Source organism: Oncorhynchus mykiss, chromosome 26 (assembly GCF_057628025.1).
Source record: "Oncorhynchus mykiss isolate SJ-2025 chromosome 26, ASM5762802v1, whole genome shotgun sequence".
NCBI lineage: Eukaryota > Metazoa > Chordata > Actinopteri > Salmoniformes > Salmonidae > Oncorhynchus > Oncorhynchus mykiss.
Window position 1 is genome coordinate 31,064,847 of NC_143047.1, and position 21,390 is coordinate 31,086,236.

At 41.5% G+C, this 21,390-nt stretch overlaps 1 protein-coding gene across 3 annotated transcripts in view; it reads left to right on the top strand.

Annotated features, from left to right (window-relative positions):
• Positions 1-21,343, top strand: part of LOC110514837 (guanine nucleotide-binding protein subunit beta-5b) — a 35,271-nt gene extending 13,928 nt beyond the window's left edge. For all 3 annotated transcript variants that reach the window (XM_036963421.2, XM_036963422.2, XM_036963423.2), the window contains 6 exons: positions 1,563-1,706; positions 3,410-3,501; positions 17,714-17,762; positions 18,315-18,411; positions 19,707-19,873; positions 20,716-21,343. In XM_036963421.2, the coding sequence (XP_036819316.2) occupies positions 1,563-1,706; positions 3,410-3,501; positions 17,714-17,762; positions 18,315-18,411; positions 19,707-19,873; positions 20,716-20,727 (561 nt within the window). In that variant the 3' untranslated portion in view covers positions 20,728-21,343. The remainder of the gene's footprint in view (positions 1-1,562; positions 1,707-3,409; positions 3,502-17,713; positions 17,763-18,314; positions 18,412-19,706; positions 19,874-20,715) is intronic.
• Positions 21,344-21,390: the final 47 nt, after the last annotated feature.

A 21,390-nucleotide genomic window follows, 5' to 3' on the forward strand; every position in this document is an offset into this window, starting at 1 on the left:
AGACGTGTGTGTGTGTGTGTGTGTGTGTGTGTGTGTGTGTGTGTGTGTGTGTGTGTGTGTGTGTGTGTGTGTGTGTGTGTGTGTGTGGTGTGTGTGGAATAAAGCACAGGGCTGTGGAGAGTCGAGACTACATTGCCCCAGTCAATCTCAGTTCAGTCTCACTTTCATATCATTATTGTCTGACGGGGATGTTTCATATCTTTGTCTGACTGACAGGGGGATGTTTCATATCAACCGTTTGGTTCCTATTGAATACACAGTTAGCACATTTGGTTCCTAGTGAATACACAGTTAGCACATTTGGTTCCTAGTGAATACACAGCACATTTGGTTCCTTGTGAATACACAGTTAGCACATTTGGTTCCTAGTGAATACAGAGTTAGCACATTTGGTTCCTAGTGAATACACAGTTAGCTCGTTTGGTTCCTAGTGAATACACAGTTAGCACGTTTGGTTCCTAGTGAATACACAGTTAGCACGTTTGGTTCCTAGTGAATACACAGTTAGCCCGTTTGGTTCCTAGTGAATACACAGTTAGCACATTTGGTTCCTAGTGAATACACAGTTAGCACATTTGGTTCCTAGTGAATACACAGTTAGCACATTTGGTTCCTAGTGAATACACAGTTAGCACATTTGGTTCCTTGAAAGTTGTAGGAATGTATGTTTTTGGCTTCACGTTGGTTGCGAGAACGAAGCCATACGTTTCCTGACCGGTAAAACAGATTTCTTTATTTAAATGTTCTGAGAACAGAAAATAACATTTAGCCTGTTCTGGGAATGTTTATTTTTAGGTTGTAGGGAGGTTGTGAGAACGTTTTACTCTGATTCCTTGAACCTTTTCTTAACACTGTGAGAATAGACATTATAGGTTATTTGGAGGTTTTAGAATAACTTCTTTAAAACTTTCACTGAATGTTTCTGCTAGCTTATTTTGGGTTAACTTTTTTGAAGTCCAAGCATGATTGAAAACGTAGAAATAATTAATTTCCTTAGTCATTAATCATGCAAACACATGCATTTTTTGTGTCACTGCATCAATGAGATTTGAACCTATAATCTAATGTTCTCTATCCATGGAATTAGTCCACTGCCCCACCAGGATGGAGCTAGCATGCCATGTTTTTTTACACATACAAAGCTGTTCATTTTGTCTATTCAAACAGACCCCATTTCAAAGGAAATAAGCACTCATTAAGATGTGGCCAATTAATGTGCGTTGCTGTGTGTTTCAGTATCCTGATAATGTGTGTGTGTGTGTGTGTGTTTCAGTATCCTGATAGTGTGTGTGTTGCTGTGTGTGTGTTAAAGTATCCTGATAAAGTGTGTGTGTTGCTGTGTGTGTTTCAGTATCCTGATAGTGTGTGTGTTGCTGTGTGTGTTTCAGTGTCGTGACAAAGTGTGTTGCTGTGTGTGTGTTTCAGTATGCTGATAAAGTGTGTGTGTGTGTGTGTTTCAGTATCCTGATAAAGTGTGTGTGTGTGTGTTTCAGTATCCTGATAAAGTGTGTGTGTTGCTGTGTGTGTTTCAGTATCCTGATAAAGTGTGTGTGTGTGTGTAGATCTTGACATCCAGTGGGGACGGTACCAGTGCGCTGTGGGACGTGGAGAGTGGTCAGCTGCTGCAGAGTTTCCACGGTCACTCTGCTGATGTCCTCACTCTGGACCTCGCCCCCTCTGAGACTGGAAACACCTTCGTCTCCGGGGTCAGTGTGTGTGTGTGTGTGTGTGTGTGTGTCTCCTATCTATCTATCTACAGTGCCTTGCGAAAGTATTCGGCCCCCTTGAACTTTGCGACCTTTTGCCACATTTCAGGCTTCAAACATAATGATATAAAACTGTATTTGTTTGTGAAGAATCAACAACAAGTGGGACACAATCATGAAGTGGAACGACATTTATTGGATATTTATTGGATATTTCAAACTTCAAACAAATCAACAACAAAACTGAAAAATTGGGCGTGCAAAATTATTCAGCCCCCTTAAGTTAATACTTTGTAGCGCCACCTTTTGCTGCGATTACAGCTGTAAGTCGCTTGGGGTATGTCTATCAGTTTTGCACATCGAGAGACTGACATTTTTTCCCATTCCTCCTTGCAAAACAGCTCGAGCTCAGTGAGGTTGGATGGAGAGCATTTGTGAACAGCAGTTTTCAGTTCTTTCCACAGATTATCGATTGGATTCAGGTCTGGACTTTGACTTGGCCATTCTAACACCTGGATATGTTTATTTTTGAACCATTCCATTGTAGATTTTGCTTTATGTTTTGGATCATTGTCTTGTTGGAAGACACATCTCCATCCCAGTCTCAGGTCTTTTGCAGACTCCATCAGGTTTTCTTCCAGAATGGTCCTGTATTTGGCTCCATCCATCTTCCCATCAATTTTAACCATCTTCACTGTCCCTGCTGAAGAAAAGCAGGCCCAAACCATGATGCTGCCACCACCATGTTTGACAGTGGGGATGGTGTGTTCAGGGTGATGAGCTGTGTTGTTTTTACGCCAAACATAACGTTTTGCATTGTTGCCAAACAGTTCAATTTTGGTTTCATCTGACCAGAGCACCTTCTTCCACATGTTTGGTGTGTCTCCCAGGTGGCTTGTGGCAAACTTTAACCAACACTTTTTATGGATATCTTTAAAAAAATGGCTTTCTTCTTGCCACTCTTCCATAAAGGCCAGATTTGTGCCAGAGATCCACCTCAGCTGTAGATCTCTGCAGTTCATCCAGAGTGATCATGGGCCTCTTGGCTGCATCTCTGATCAGTCTTCTCCTTGTATGAGCTGAAAGTTTAGAGGGACGGCCAGGTCTTGGTAGATTTGCAGTGGTCTGATACTCCTTCCATTTCAATATTATCGCTTGCACAGTGCTCCTTGGAATGTTTAAAGCTTGGGAAATCTTTTTGTATCCAAATCCGGCTTTAAACTTCTTCACAACAGTATCTCGGACCTGCCTGGTGTGTTCCTTGTTCTTCATGATGCTCTCTGCACTTTTAACGGACCTCTGAGACTATCACAGTGCAGGTGCATTTATACGGAGACTTGATTACACACAGGTGGATTGTATTTATCATCATTAGTCATTTAGGTCAACATTGGATCATTCAGAGATCCTCACTGAACTTCTGGAGAGAGTTTGCTGCACTGAAAGTAAAGGGGCTGAATAATTTTGCACGCCCAATTTTTCAGTTTTTGATTTTTGAAAAAAGTTTGAAATATCCAATAAATGTCGTTCCACTTCATGATTGTGTCCCACTTGTTGTTAAAAATACAGTTTTATATCTTTATGTTTGAAGCCTGAAATGTGGCAAAAGGTCGCAAAGTTCAAGGGGGGCGAATACTTTCGCAAGGCACTGTATCTATCTATCTCTCTGTCCCTCCCCTAACATGTCTGTTTGTTCATTCCAGGGTTCTGATAAGAAGGCTAACGTTTGGGACTTGCGCTCAGGGCAGAACGTCCAGTCGTTTGATACCCACGACTCTGACATCAACTGTGTCAAGTAAGTAGCAGCATCCACATCAACCCTTTACACAGCTTCACTGTCTACAGATCACCTATCCCTTATAGTATCCACATAATCTCTACAGTACAGCTAACAGCATCCATCAACCCTAAACCTAACCCTTTACACAGCTTCACTGTCTACAGATCACCTATCCCTTATAGTATCCACATAATCTCTACAGTACAGCATCCATCGACCCTAAACCTAACCCTTTACACAGCTTCATTGTCTACAGATCCCCTATCCCTTATAGTATCCACATAATCTCTACAGTACAGCTAACAGCATCCATCAACCCTAAACCTAACCCTTTATACAGCTTCACTGTCTACAGATCACCTATCCTTATAGTATCCACATAATCTCTACAGTACAGCATCCATCGACCCTAAACCTAACCCTTTACACAGCTTCACTGTCTACAGATCACCTATCCTTATAGTATCCACATAATCTCTACAGTACAGCTAACAGCATCCATCGACCCTAAACCTAACCCTTTATACAGCTTCATTGTCTACAGATCCCCTATCCTTATAGTATCCACATAATCTCTATAGTACAGCTAACAGCATCCATCAACCCTAAACCTAACCCTTTACACAGCTTCACTGTCTACAGATCCCCTATCCCTTATAGTATCCACATAATCTCTACAGTACAGCATCCATCGACCCTAAACCTAACCCTTTACACAGCTTCACTGTCTACAGATCACCTATCCTTATAGTATCCACATAATCTCTATAGTACAGCTAACAGCATCCATCAACCCTAAACCTAACCCTTTACACAGCTTCACTGTCTACAGATCCCCTATCCCTTATAGTATCCACATAATCTCTACAGTACAGCATCCATCAACCCTAAACCTAACCCTTTACACAGCTCCACTGTCTACAGATCCCCTATCCCTTATAGTATCCACATAATCTCTACAGTAAAGCTAACAGCATCCATCAACCCTAAACCTAACCCTTTACACAGCTTCACTGTCTACAGATCACCTATCCTTATAGTATCCACATAATCTCTACAGTACAGCTAACAGCATCCATCAACCCTAAACCTAACCCTTTACACAGCTTCACTGTCTACAGATCACCTATCCTTATAGTATCCACATAATCTCTACAGTACAGCATCCATCAACCCTAAACCTAACCCTTTACACAGCTTCACTGTCTACAGATCCCCTATCCCTTATAGTATCCACATAATCTCTACAGTAAAGCATCCATCAACCCTAAACCTAACCCTTTACACAGCTTCACTGTCTACAGATCCCCTATCCCTTATAGTATCCACATAATCTCTACAGTAAAGCTAACAGCATCCATCGACCCTAAACCTAACCCTTTACACAGCTTCACTGTCTACAGATCCCCTATCCTTATAGTATCCACATAATCTCTACAGTAAAGCTAACAGCATCCATCGACCCTAAACCTAACCCTTTACACAGCTTCACTGTCTACAGATCCCCTATCCTTATAGTATCCACATAATCTCTACAGTACAGCTAACAGCATCCATCGACCCTAAACCTAACCCTTTACACAGCTTCACTGTCTACAGATCCCCTATCCCTTATAGTATCCACATAATCTCTACAGTAAAGCTAACAGCATCCATCGACCCTAAACCTAACCCTTTACACAGCTTCACTGTCTACAGATCCCCTATCCCTTATAGTATCCACATAATCTCTACAGTACAGCTAACAGCATCCATCGACCCTAAACCTAACCCTTTACACAGCTTCATTGTCTACAGATCCCCTATCCCTTATAGTATCCACATAATCTCTACAGTAAAGCTAACAGCATCCATCGACCCTAAACCTAACCCTTTATACAGCTTCACTGTCTACAGATCACCTATCCTTATAGTATCCACATAATCTCTACAGTAAAGCTAACAGCATCCATCGACCCTAAACCTAACCCTTTATACAGCTTCACTGTCTACAGATCACCTATCCTTATAGTATCCACATAATCTCTACAGTAAAGCTAACAGCATCCATCAACCCTAAACCTAACCCTTTACACAGCTTCATTGTCTACAGATCCCCTATCCTTATAGTATCCACATAATCTCTATAGTACAGCTAACAGCATCCATCAACCCTAAACCTAACCCTTTACACAGCTTCACTGTCTACAGATCACCTATCCCTTATAGTATCCACATAATCTCTACAGTAAAGCATCCATCAACCCTAAACCTAACCCTTTACACAGCTTCACTGTCTACAGATCCCCTATCCTTATAGTATCCACATAATCTCTACAGTACAGCTAACAGCATCCATCAACCCTAAACCTAACCCTTTACACAGCTTCACTGTCTACAGATCACCTATCCTTATAGTATCCACATAATCTCTACAGTACAGCATCCATCAACCCTAAACCTAACCCTTTACACAGCTTCACTGTCTACAGATCACCTATCCCTTATAGTATCCACATAATCTCTACAGTACAGCATCCATCAACCCTAAACCTAACCCTTTACACAGCTTCACTGTCTACAGATCCCCTATCCCTTATAGTATCCACATAATCTCTACAGTACAGCTAACAGCATCCATCGACCCTAAACCTAACCCTTTACACAGCTTCACTGTCTACAGATCACCTATCCTTATAGTATCCACATAATCTCTATAGTACAGCTAACAGCATCCATCAACCCTAAACCTAACCCTTTACACAGCTTCATTGTCTACAGATCCCCTATCCCTTATAGTATCCACATAATCTCTACAGTACAGCATCCATCGACCCTAAACCTAACCCTTTACACAGCTTCACTGTCTACAGATCCCCTATCCCTTATAGTATCCACATAATCTCTACAGTACAGCTAACAGCATCCATCAACCCTAAACCTAACCCTTTACACAGCTTCACTGTCTACAGATCACCTATCCTTATAGTATCCACATAATCTCTATAGTACAGCTAACAGCATCCATCAACCCTAAACCTAACCCTTTACACAGCTTCACTGTCTACAGATCCCCTATCCTTATAGTATCCACATAATCTCTACAGTACAGCTAACAGCATCCATCAACCCTAAACCTAACCCTTTACACAGCTTCACTGTCTACAGATCACCTATCCTTATAGTATCCACATAATCTCTATAGTACAGCATCCATCAACCCTAAACCTAACCCTTTACACAGCTTCACTGTCTACAGATCACCTATCCTTATAGTATCCACATAATCTCTATAGTACAGCTAACAGCATCCATCAACCCTAAACCTAACCCTTTACACAGCTTCACTGTCTACAGATCACCTATCCTTATAGTATCCACATAATCTCTATAGTACAGCATCCATCAACCCTAAACCTAACCCTTTACACAGCTTCACTGTCTACAGATCACCTATCCCTTATAGTATCCACATAATCTCTACAGTACAGCTAACAGCATCCATCGACCCTAAACCTAACCCTTTACACAGCTTCACTGTCTACAGATCACCTATCCTTATAGTATCCACATAATCTCTACAGTACAGCATCCATCAACCCTAAACCTAACCCTTTACACAGCTTCACTGTCTACAGATCACCTATCCTTATAGTATCCACATAATCTCTACAGTACAGCTAACAGCATCCATCAACCCTAAACCTAACCCTTTACACAGCTTCACTGTCTACAGATCACCTATCCCTTATAGTATCCACATAATCTCTACAGTACAGCATCCATCGACCCTAAACCTAACCCTTTACACAGCTTCACTGTCTACAGATCCCCTATCCCTTATAGTATCCACATAATCTCTACAGTACAGCTAACAGCATCCATCAACCCTAAACCTAACCCTTTACACAGCTTCACTGTCTACAGATCACCTATCCTTATAGTATCCACATAATCTCTATAGTACAGCTAACAGCATCCATCAACCCTAAACCTAACCCTTTACACAGCTTCACTGTCTACAGATCCCCTATCCTTATAGTATCCACATAATCTCTACAGTACAGCTAACAGCATCCATCAACCCTAAACCTAACCCTTTACACAGCTTCACTGTCTACAGATCACCTATCCTTATAGTATCCACATAATCTCTATAGTACAGCATCCATCAACCCTAAACCTAACCCTTTACACAGCTTCACTGTCTACAGATCACCTATCCTTATAGTATCCACATAATCTCTATAGTACAGCTAACAGCATCCATCAACCCTAAACCTAACCCTTTACACAGCTTCACTGTCTACAGATCACCTATCCTTATAGTATCCACATAATCTCTATAGTACAGCATCCATCGACCCTAAACCTAACCCTTTACACAGCTTCACTGTCTACAGATCCCCTATCCTTATAGTATCCACATAATCTCTATAGTACAGCATCCATCAACCCTAAACCTAACCCTTTACACAGCTTCACTGTCTACAGATCACCTATCCCTTATAGTATCCACATAATCTCTACAGTACAGCTAACAGCATCCATCGACCCTAAACCTAACCCTTTACACAGCTTCACTGTCTACAGATCCCCTATCCTTATAGTATCCACATAATCTCTATAGTACAGCATCCATCGACCCTAAACCTAACCCTTTACACAGCTTCACTGTCTACAGATCCCCTATCCTTATAGTATCCACATAATCTCTATAGTACAGCATCCATCAACCCTAAACCTAACCCTTTACACAGCTTCACTGTCTACAGATCACCTATCCCTTATAGTATCCACATAATCTCTACAGTACAGCTAACAGCATCCATCAACCCTAAACCTAACCCATTACACAGCTTCACTGTCTACAGATCCCCTATCCCTTATAGTATCCACATAATCTCTATAGTACAGCATCCATCAACCCTAAACCTAACCCTTTACACAGCTTCACTGTCTACAGATCCCCTATCCCTTATAGTATCCACATAATCTCTACAGTACAGCTAACAGCATCCATCAACCCTAAACCTAACCCTTTACACAGCTTCACTGTCTACAGATCACCTATCCTTATAGTATCCACATAATCTCTATAGTACAGCTAACAGCATCCATCAACCCTAAACCTAACCCTTTACACAGCTTCACTGTCTACAGATCCCCTATCCTTATAGTATCCACATAATCTCTACAGTACAGCATCCATCGACCCTAAACCTAACCCTTTACACAGCTTCACTGTCTACAGATCCCCTATCCCTTATAGTATCCACATAATCTCTACAGTACAGCATCCATCAACCCTAAACCTAACCCTTTACACAGCTTCACTGTCTACAGATCCCCTATCCTTATAGTATCCACATAATCTCTATAGTACAGCTAACAGCATCCATCAACCCTAAACCTAACCCTTTACACAGCTTCACTGTCTACAGATCCCCTATCCTTATAGTATCCACATAATCTCTATAGTACAGCATCCATCAACCCTAAACCTAACCCTTTACACAGCTTCACTGTCTACAGATCACCTATCCCTTATAGTATCCACATAATCTCTACAGTACAGCATCCATCAACCCTAAACCTAACCCTTTACACAGCTTCACTGTCTACAGATCACCTATCCCTTATAGTATCCACATAATCTCTACAGTACAGCTAACAGCATCCATCGACCCTAAACCTAACCCTTTACACAGCTTCACTGTCTACAGATCACCTATCCCTTATAGTATCCACATAATCTCTACAGTACAGCTAACAGCATCCATCGACCCTAAACCTAACCCTTTACACAGCTTCACTGTCTACAGATCACCTATCCTTATAGTATCCACATAATCTCTACAGTACAGCATCCATCAACCCTAAACCTAACCCTTTACACAGCTTCACTGTCTACAGATCCCCTATCCTTATAGTATCCACATAATCTCTACAGTACAGCATCCATCGACCCTAAACCTAACCCTTTACACAGCTTCACTGTCTACAGATCACCTATCCCTTATAGTATCCACATAATCTCTACAGTACAGCTAACAGCATCCATCAACCCTAAACCTAACCCTTTACACAGCTTCACTGTCTACAGATCACCTATCCTTATAGTATCCACATAATCTCTACAGTACAGCTAACAGCATCCATCAACCCTAAACCTAACCCTTTACACAGCTTCATTGTCTACAGATCACCTATCCCTTATAGTATCCACATAATCTCTACAGTACAGCTAACAGCATCCATCAACCCTAAACCTAACCCTTTACACAGCTTCACTGTCTACAGATCCCCTATCCCTTATAGTATCCACATAATCTCTACAGTACAGCATCCATCAACCCTAAACCTAACCCTTTACACAGCTTCACTGTCTACAGATCCCCTATCCTTATAGTATCCACATAATCTCTATAGTACAGCTAACAGCATCCATCAACCCTAAACCTAACCCTTTACACAGCTTCACTGTCTACAGATCACCTATCCCTTATAGTATCCACATAATCTCTACAGTAAAGCATCCATCGACCCTAAACCTAACCCTTTACACAGCTTCACTGTCTACAGATCCCCTATCCTTATAGTATCCACATAATCTCTATAGTACAGCTAACAGCATCCATCAACCCTAAACCTAACCCTTTACACAGCTTCACTGTCTACAGATCACCTATCCCTTATAGTATCCACATAATCTCTACAGTACAGCATCCATCAACCCTAAACCTAACCCTTTACACAGTTTCACTGTCTACAGATCCCCTATCCCTTATAGTATCCACATAATCTCTACAGTACAGCTAACAGCATCCATCAACCCTAAACCTAACCCTTTACACAGCTTCACTGTCTACAGATCCCCTATCCTTATAGTATCCACATAATCTCTACAGTACAGCATCCATCAACCCTAAACCTAACCCTTTACACAGCTTCACTGTCTACAGATCACCTATCCCTTATAGTATCCACATAATCTCTACAGTACAGCATCCATCAACCCTAAACCTAACCCTTTACACAGCTTCACTGTCTACAGATCCCCTATCCCTTATAGTATCCACATAATCTCTACAGTAAAGCATCCATCGACCCTAAACCTAACCCTTTACACAGCTTCACTGTCTACAGATCACCTATCCTTATAGTATCCACATAATCTCTACAGTACAGCTAACAGCATCCATCAACCCTAAACCTAACCCTTTACACAGCTTCATTGTCTACAGATCCCCTATCCCTTATAGTATCCACATAATCTCTACAGTACAGCATCCATCAACCCTAAACCTAACCCTTTACACAGCTTCACTGTCTACAGATCCCCTATCCCTTATAGTATCCACATAATCTCTACAGTACAGCATCCATCAACCCTAAACCTAACCCTTTACACAGCTTCACTGTCTACAGATCACCTATCCTTATAGTATCCACATAATCTCTATAGTACAGCTAACAGCATCCATCAACCCTAAACCTAACCCTTTACACAGCTTCACTGTCTACAGATCCCCTATCCCTTATAGTATCCACATAATCTCTATAGTACAGCATCCATCAACCCTAAACCTAACCCTTTACACAGCTTCACTGTCTACAGATCCCCTATCCCTTATAGTATCCACATAATCTCTACAGTACAGCATCCATCAACCCTAAACCTAACCCTTTACACAGCTTCACTGTCTACAGATCCCCTATCCCTTATAGTATCCACATAATCTCTACAGTAAAGCATCCATCAACCCTAAACCTAACCCTTTACACAGCTTCACTGTCTACAGATCCCCTATCCCTTATAGTATCCACATAATCTCTATAGTACAGCATCCATCAACCCTAAACCTAACCCTTTACACAGCTTCACTGTCTACAGATCCCCTATCCCTTATAGTATCCACATAATCTCTACAGTACAGCTAACAGCATCCATCAACCCTAAACCTAACCCTTTACACAGCTTCACTGTCTACAGATCACCTATCCCTTATAGTATCCACATAATCTCTACAGTAAAGCATCCATCAACCCTAAACCTAACCCTTTACACAGCTTCACTGTCTACAGATCCCCTATCCCTTATAGTATCCACATAATCTCTACAGTACAGCATCCATCGACCCTAAACCTAACCCTTTACACAGCTTCACTGTCTACAGATCCCCTATCCTTATAGTATCCACATAATCTCTATAGTACAGCTAACAGCATCCATCAACCCTAAACCTAACCCTTTACACAGCTTCACTGTCTACAGATCACCTATCCCTTATAGTATCCACATAATCTCTACAGTACAGCATCCATCAACCCTAAACCTAACCCTTTACACAGCTTCACTGTCTACAGATCCCCTATCCCTTATAGTATCCACATAATCTCTATAGTACAGCATCCATCAACCCTAAACCTAACCCTTTACACAGCTTCACTGTCTACAGATCCCCTATCCCTTATAGTATCCACATAATCTCTACAGTACAGCTAACAGCATCCATCAACCCTAAACCTAACCCTTTACACAGCTTCACTGTCTACAGATCACCTATCCCTTATAGTATCCACATAATCTCTACAGTAAAGCATCCATCAACCCTAAACCTAACCCTTTACACAGCTTCACTGTCTACAGATCACCTATCCCTTATAGTATCCACATAATCTCTATAGTACAGCATCCATCAACCCTAAACCTAACCCTTTACACAGCTTCACTGTCTACAGATCCCCTATCCCTTATAGTATCCACATAATCTCTACAGTACAGCTAACAGCATCCATCAACCCTAAACCTAACCCTTTACACAGCTTCACTGTCTACAGATCACCTATCCTTATAGTATCCACATAATCTCTACAGTACAGCTAACAGCATCCATCAACCCTAAACCTAACCCTTTACACAGCTTCACTGTCTACAGATCCCCTATCCCTTATAGTATCCACATAATCTCTACAGTAAAGCATCCATCAACCCTAAACCTAACCCTTTACACAGCTTCACTGTCTACAGATCACCTATCCCTTATAGTATCCACATAATCTCTATAGTACAGCATCCATCAACCCTAAACCTAACCCTTTACACAGCTTCACTGTCTACAGATCCCCTATCCCTTATAGTATCCACATAATCTCTACAGTACAGCTAACAGCATCCATCGACCCTAAACCTAACCCTTTACACAGCTTCACTGTCTACAGATCACCTATCCCTTATAGTATCCACATAATCTCTACAGTACAGCATCCATCGACCCTAAACCTAACCCTTTACACAGCTTCACTGTCTACAGATCCCCTATCCCTTATAGTATCCACATAATCTCTACAGTACAGCATCCATCGACCCTAAACCTAACCCTTTACACAGCTTCACTGTCTACAGATCACCTATCCTTATAGTATCCACATAATCTCTACAGTACAGCTAACAGCATCCATCAACCCTAAACCTAACCCTTTACACAGCTTCACTGTCTACAGATCCCCTATCCCTTATAGTATCCACATAATCTCTACAGTACAGCATCCATCAACCCTAAACCTAACCCTTTACACAGCTTCACTGTCTACAGATCCCCTATCCTTATAGTATCCACATAATCTCTATAGTACAGCTAACAGCATCCATCAACCCTAAACCTAACCCTTTACACAGCTTCACTGTCTACAGATCACCTATCCCTTATAGTATCCACATAATCTCTACAGTAAAGCATCCATCGACCCTAAACCTAACCCTTTACACAGCTTCACTGTCTACAGATCCCCTATCCTTATAGTATCCACATAATCTCTATAGTACAGCTAACAGCATCCATCAACCCTAAACCTAACCCTTTACACAGCTTCACTGTCTACAGATCACCTATCCCTTATAGTATCCACATAATCTCTACAGTACAGCATCCATCAACCCTAAACCTAACCCTTTACACAGTTTCACTGTCTACAGATCCCCTATCCCTTATAGTATCCACATAATCTCTACAGTACAGCTAACAGCATCCATCAACCCTAAACCTAACCCTTTACACAGCTTCACTGTCTACAGATCCCCTATCCTTATAGTATCCACATAATCTCTACAGTACAGCATCCATCAACCCTAAACCTAACCCTTTACACAGCTTCACTGTCTACAGATCACCTATCCCTTATAGTATCCACATAATCTCTACAGTACAGCATCCATCAACCCTAAACCTAACCCTTTACACAGCTTCACTGTCTACAGATCCCCTATCCCTTATAGTATCCACATAATCTCTACAGTAAAGCATCCATCGACCCTAAACCTAACCCTTTACACAGCTTCACTGTCTACAGATCACCTATCCTTATAGTATCCACATAATCTCTACAGTACAGCTAACAGCATCCATCAACCCTAAACCTAACCCTTTACACAGCTTCATTGTCTACAGATCCCCTATCCCTTATAGTATCCACATAATCTCTACAGTACAGCATCCATCAACCCTAAACCTAACCCTTTACACAGCTTCACTGTCTACAGATCCCCTATCCCTTATAGTATCCACATAATCTCTACAGTACAGCATCCATCAACCCTAAACCTAACCCTTTACACAGCTTCACTGTCTACAGATCACCTATCCTTATAGTATCCACATAATCTCTATAGTACAGCTAACAGCATCCATCAACCCTAAACCTAACCCTTTACACAGCTTCACTGTCTACAGATCCCCTATCCCTTATAGTATCCACATAATCTCTATAGTACAGCATCCATCAACCCTAAACCTAACCCTTTACACAGCTTCACTGTCTACAGATCCCCTATCCCTTATAGTATCCACATAATCTCTACAGTACAGCATCCATCAACCCTAAACCTAACCCTTTACACAGCTTCACTGTCTACAGATCCCCTATCCCTTATAGTATCCACATAATCTCTACAGTAAAGCATCCATCAACCCTAAACCTAACCCTTTACACAGCTTCACTGTCTACAGATCCCCTATCCCTTATAGTATCCACATAATCTCTATAGTACAGCATCCATCAACCCTAAACCTAACCCTTTACACAGCTTCACTGTCTACAGATCCCCTATCCCTTATAGTATCCACATAATCTCTACAGTACAGCTAACAGCATCCATCAACCCTAAACCTAACCCTTTACACAGCTTCACTGTCTACAGATCACCTATCCCTTATAGTATCCACATAATCTCTACAGTAAAGCATCCATCAACCCTAAACCTAACCCTTTACACAGCTTCACTGTCTACAGATCACCTATCCCTTATAGTATCCACATAATCTCTATAGTACAGCATCCATCAACCCTAAACCTAACCCTTTACACAGCTTCACTGTCTACAGATCCCCTATCCCTTATAGTATCCACATAATCTCTACAGTACAGCTAACAGCATCCATCAACCCTAAACCTAACCCTTTACACAGCTTCACTGTCTACAGATCACCTATCCTTATAGTATCCACATAATCTCTACAGTACAGCTAACAGCATCCATCAACCCTAAACCTAACCCTTTACACAGCTTCACTGTCTACAGATCCCCTATCCCTTATAGTATCCACATAATCTCTACAGTACAGCATCCATCAACCCTAAACCTAACCCTTTACACAGCTTCACTGTCTACAGATCACCTATCCCTTATAGTATCCACATAATCTCTATAGTACAGCATCCATCAACCCTAAACCTAACCCTTTACACAGCTTCACTGTCTACAGATCCCCTATCCCTTATAGTATCCACATAATCTCTACAGTACAGCTAACAGCATCCATCAACCCTAAACCTAACCCTTTACACAGCTTCACTGTCTACAGATCACCTATCCTTATAGTATCCACATAATCTCTACAGTACAGCTAACAGCATCCATCAACCCTAAACCTAACCCTTTACACAGCTTCACTGTCTACAGATCCCCTATCCCTTATAGTATCCACATAATCTCTACAGTACAGCTAACAGCATCCATCAACCCTAAACCTAACCCTTTACACAGCTTCACTGTCTACAGATCCCCTATCCCTTATAGTATCCACATAATCTCTATAGTACAGCATCCATCGACCCTAAACCTAACCCTTTACACAGCTTCACTGTCTACAGATCACCTATCCTTATAGTATCCACATAATCTCTACAGTACAGCTAACAGCATCCATCGACCCTAAACCTAACCCTTTACACAGCTTCACTGTCTACAGATCACCTATCCCTTATAGTATCCACATAATCTCTACAGTACAGCATCCATCGACCCTAAACCTAACCCTTTACACAGCTTCACTGTCTACAGATCCCCTATCCCTTATAGTATCCACATAATCTCTACAGTACAGCATCCATCGACCCTAAACCTAACCCTTTACACAGCTTCACTGTCTACAGATCACCTATCCTTATAGTATCCACATAATCTCTACAGTACAGCTAACAGCATCCATCAACCCTAAACCTAACCCTTTACACAGCTTCACTGTCTACAGATCACCTATCCTTATAGTATCCACATAATCTCTACAGTACAGCTAACAGCATCCATCAACCCTAAACCTAACCCTTTACACAGCTTCACTGTCTACAGATCCCCTATCCCTTATAGTATCCACATAATCTCTACAGTAAAGCATCCATCAACCCTAAACCTAACCCTTTACACAGCTTCACTGTCTACAGATCACCTATCCCTTATAGTATCCACATAATCTCTATAGTACAGCATCCATCAACCCTAAACCTAACCCTTTACACAGCTTCACTGTCTACAGATCCCCTATCCCTTATAGTATCCACATAATCTCTACAGTACAGCTAACAGCATCCATCAACCCTAAACCTAACCCTTTACACAGCTTCACTGTCTACAGATCACCTATCCTTATAGTATCCACATAATCTCTACAGTACAGCTAACAGCATCCATCAACCCTAAACCTAACCCTTTACACAGCTTCACTGTCTACAGATCCCCTATCCCTTATAGTATCCACATAATCTCTACAGTACAGCTAACAGCATCCATCAACCCTAAACCTAACCCTTTACACAGCTTCACTGTCTACAGATCCCCTATCCCTTATAGTATCCACATAATCTCTATAGTACAGCATCCATCGACCCTAAACCTAACCCTTTACACAGCTTCACTGTCTACAGATCACCTATCCTTATAGTATCCACATAATCTCTACAGTACAGCTAACAGCATCCATCGACCCTAAACCTAACCCTTTACACAGCTTCACTGTCTACAGATCACCTATCCCTTATAGTATCCACATAATCTCTACAGTACAGCATCCATCGACCCTAAACCTAACCCTTTACACAGCTTCACTGTCTACAGATCACCTATCCTTATAGTATCCACATAATCTCTACAGTACAGCTAACAGCATCCATCAACCCTAAACCTAACCCTTTACACAGCTTCACTGTCTACAGATCACCTATCCTTATAGTATCCACATAATCTCTACAGTACAGCTAACAGCATCCATCAACCCTAAACCTAACCCTTTACACAGCTTCACTGTCTACAGATCACCTATCCCTTATAGTATCCACATAATCTCTACAGTACAGCTAACAGCATCCATCAACCCTAAACCTAACCCTTTACACAGCTTCACTGTCTACAGATCCCCTATCCCTTATAGTATCCACATAATCTCTACAGTACAGCTAACAGCATCCATCAACCCTAAACCTAACCCTTTACACAGCTTCACTGTCTACAGATCCCCTATCCCTTATAGTATCCACATAATCTCTACAGTACAGCTAACAGCATCCATCAACCCTAAACCTAACCCTTTACACAGCTTCACTGTCTACAGATCACCTATCCCTTATAGTATCCACATAATCTCTATAGTACAGCATCCATCAACCCTAAACCTAACCCTTTTTATTATTGTTTTCTATTTAACCTTTATTTAACCAGGCAAGTCAGTTAAGAACCAATTCTTATTTACAATGACGGCCTGGGAACAGTGGGTTAACTGCCTTGTTCATGGGTAGAACGACAGATTTTTACCTTGTCAGCTCAGGGATTCGATCTAGCAACATTTCGGTTACTGGCCCAATGCTCTAACCACTAGGCTTTCATACAGCTTAGTGCACACATCAACCTTTTTACTCCTCTCACACTCTCTCTTTCTCGCTATCGCTCTCCCTCTCTCTCGCTCTCTCTCTCCAGGTACTACCCCAGTGGCGATGCTTTTGCCTCTGCTTCTGACGACTCTACCGTGAGTTTATAACACACTTATAGCACACGTATACACCCTACTTAGTGCACTACTCTTGAACAAAGCCACAGAGTTGCAGCCAAAAAGCTCTAATCAAAGGTAGTGCCCTATAAAGGGAATAGGGTGCCACTGGACAGATGATGGACCTTTGATGTGATTCTGTGGGTTGTGTGTGGCAGTCGGACACTCTGTCTCAATAACACCGTTCAGTTAACAGAATCTCTGGGAGAGAATTGATTATCTTAGTGTGATGTCACTGGTCAAAGACCGCTCTTTCACATCATACAGTCCATGTGTCAAAGCATCCCACTGTTTTACATTACTACACAGGTTTGTATTAAGAAGTGTTATTCAGGCCAAGGAGGAAAAATACAATACATTACGATATAACTTTATTGTACATCATGGGAAAATTACAATGTAACTTTGTCTCTCATTAGGAAATATGCTGGGCCTTTGAGTTCACAGCACAGACAGAAACAACAACTAGCATGTAATGGGTTAAATAAAACATCTAATCAAAATGTCCCATTGATTGTCTGTGTGTTCCAGTGCCGTCTGTTTGATCTCAGGGCTGATCGGGAGGTGTCCATCTACTCCAAAGACAGCATAATGTTTGGAGCCGCCAGTGTCGACTTCTCTCTTAGTGGTAAGATGTGGACAATAGTCAGCAACCGTTTGACAGATAATACCTCTTTATTAGCTTCCTCTCAACAGAGACTAGAGTCAACTAAACATCTTTTGGTCCCCTGATCATGAACACATTTACAATAATGCTGTTGGACATTTACAATAATGCTGTTGGACATTTACAATAATGCTGTTGGACATTTACAATAATGCTGTTGGACATTTACAATAATGCTGTTGGACATTTCCTGGTGTTGTTGTGTTATTATTGGATGTTGTGCCAGGCAATCTTTCCTATCTTCACTTTGCCTCTTTCACTTTCTTTCTTACCGGGTGTGATGATGCAATAGATATACTGCCACGGCCTTTATAGCGGTCAAGGGATTTTATTTATCAAAAATCACTGAAACTGGAAACACTTATGTCCCTCACTAGCTTTAAGCACCAACTGTCAGAGCAGCTCACAGATTACTGCACCTGTACATAGCCCATCTATAATTTAGCCCAAACAACTACCTCTTTCCCTACTGTATTTATTTTATTTATTTATTTATTTTGCTCCTTTGCACCCCATTATTTGTATTTCTACTTTGCACATTCTTCCACTGCAGATCTACCATTCCAGTGTTTTACTTGCTATATTGTATTTACTTTGCCACCATGACCTTTTTTTTTGCCTCACCTCATTTGCTCACATCGTATATAGACTTGTTTATACTGTATTATTGACTGTATGTTTGTTTTACTCCATGTGTAACTCCGTGTCGTTGTATGTGTCGAACTGCTTTGCTTTATCTTGGCCAGGTCGCAATTGTAAATGATAACTTGTTCTCAACTTGCCTACCTGGTTAAATAAAGGTGAAATAAATTTGATCTTATCTGATTTTGTGTGTAGGCCGAGACTGGATTCTATCCCCAAAAATGTTATTCCTCTGTGTGTTATATAATTGTAGAGGTACAAAGTCTTTAGTATTAGTTTTTATATGGCTGTATAAAGATGACAGTTTATTATCAAACTTGTGATAGAGATCACACTTCAGCCAAGAGGGGAATTTAATGCAGTTGAGATGTGGGAAAGGGAATTACCACTCTGCCATCTGGAGTTTTACTACATTTTTACCAAAACTGGATTCCATGTAACTTAGAGGTGATTGATTATTCATTATATCCTCTCTATTAGCCTCTGTCAAATGCATTTTAAACTGTAATACATCTGTTCTGTGATGTCCTCCAGCATATTGGAGAATATTCTAGAATCTGACCCTTTATCTCTGTATCCATCTTTCTCTCTCTCTCTCTCCACCCCTCCTCCAGGTCGTCTGTTGTTTGCTGGCTATAATGACTACACCATCAATGTGTGGGACGTCCTGAAGGGGACCAGAGTAGCCATCCTGTTTGGTCATGAGAACAGAGTCAGCTCACTCAGAGTCTCTCCTGATGGAACTGCTTTCTGCTCCGGGTCCTGGGACAACACTCTACGGGTGAGACAAGAGGGTAGGGGGGTCGGAAGGGAGCTGAAACAAGGAGGGACAACACCTTATTTAAAAAAAAGAATTTTTATTTAACTAGGCAAGTCAGTTAAGAACAAATTCTTATTTACAATGACGGCCTACCCCGGCCAACGCTGGGCTAATTGTGCGCCGCCCTTTGGGACTCCCAATCACGGCCGGATGTGATACAACATGGGCTAGAGAGAGGGGGAGAGGCTGAGAGTACCTATTTGTGGAAAACCCTGGTTCTGCAGAGTCATGCGTCAGACTATCCCCACAGTACATACTTCTGTTTTCCACTACAGGCACAGCCACAATATAGGATGCGGAAACCACCACTGAGAGATACTGTAGTAGTTGTTGTTCATTAATGTCTGTGGAAGTATAGTAACACAGCCATAGACTTCCCTCTGGTGATCTCACCTACATCATTTTAGCAGACATGTTTATTCAGAGCGACTTAGTGGATGCATACATTTTCATACTCCCCCCCCATACTGATTCCCCGTGGGAATTAAACCCACAACCCTGGCGTTGCAAGACCCTGGTGTTACAAGTGCCACGCTCTACCAACAGAGCCACACAGGGCCACTTCTCCTCCGAGTTGCTCTGCCTCATAATCTACACCGGTCTGACAAAGGGGGATTCTCCATCTCCCCAAAAATCTGATTTCTATCAAGGGTTCTTCCTTCCAGGGAGTTTTTCATTGTCACTATGCTGCTGCCTGCTCTTTGGGGTCTGCACCGGGTACCTGTAATATACTTTTTGACAAGTGCTGTTGTTTAAATGTCTTATTGAATACAATCTGATGTTCTGTGCTCTTTCTCGAACAGATCTGGGCCTAGAGCTGCTGATGTCATCAGAGCGAGACTGAACCCCTGGAAGTCAGGGGTCAGAGGTTAAGGGTCAGGACCAGAGTCATGTGACCAGTCGACCCAGAGTGCCCATGGAGCACACCCTGCCGCAGAAAGAGTCTGCCTATAGAAACTATATTCAGTTACACACAATAATAAACTATCTAGGTTTGACTCACAGAGACTATTTGTTTGACTGAAGTTGGACTATACCAAATGCTCATCAGGTCAATGAGGTCCTAAAGCTTTATTATGAGCAGTATTACAATTATTATTACTATTGTATTACTAAAGTCAGTTGAGCAGTTTTCCTCTACAGCAGGTCCTAGCCAATGCCATGCAGTACTGACTTTCCTGTATAGAAGCTAACTCACTGCCGTTTTTATGCTCTCTAGTCCCCCTTTAAACCTGCTTCACAGTCTGTAGTTTACCAGTCAATTAGACCTGCCCAGGTTGTAACTTGCTCAGATCTAAAGCGCAATACTACTGTTATATAAAACCAGGCCATAGACTGTGGCTAGCCAGAGGGAGAAAGAGGGAGTGTTTGAAGTATTGTTCATTTGTAATCATAGTCTTCTTGTGAAATAAATACATTTTATTTAAATTATTGATTACTGGTGTCTTACAAGTTTGTTTTATCCTATGGTTATGATG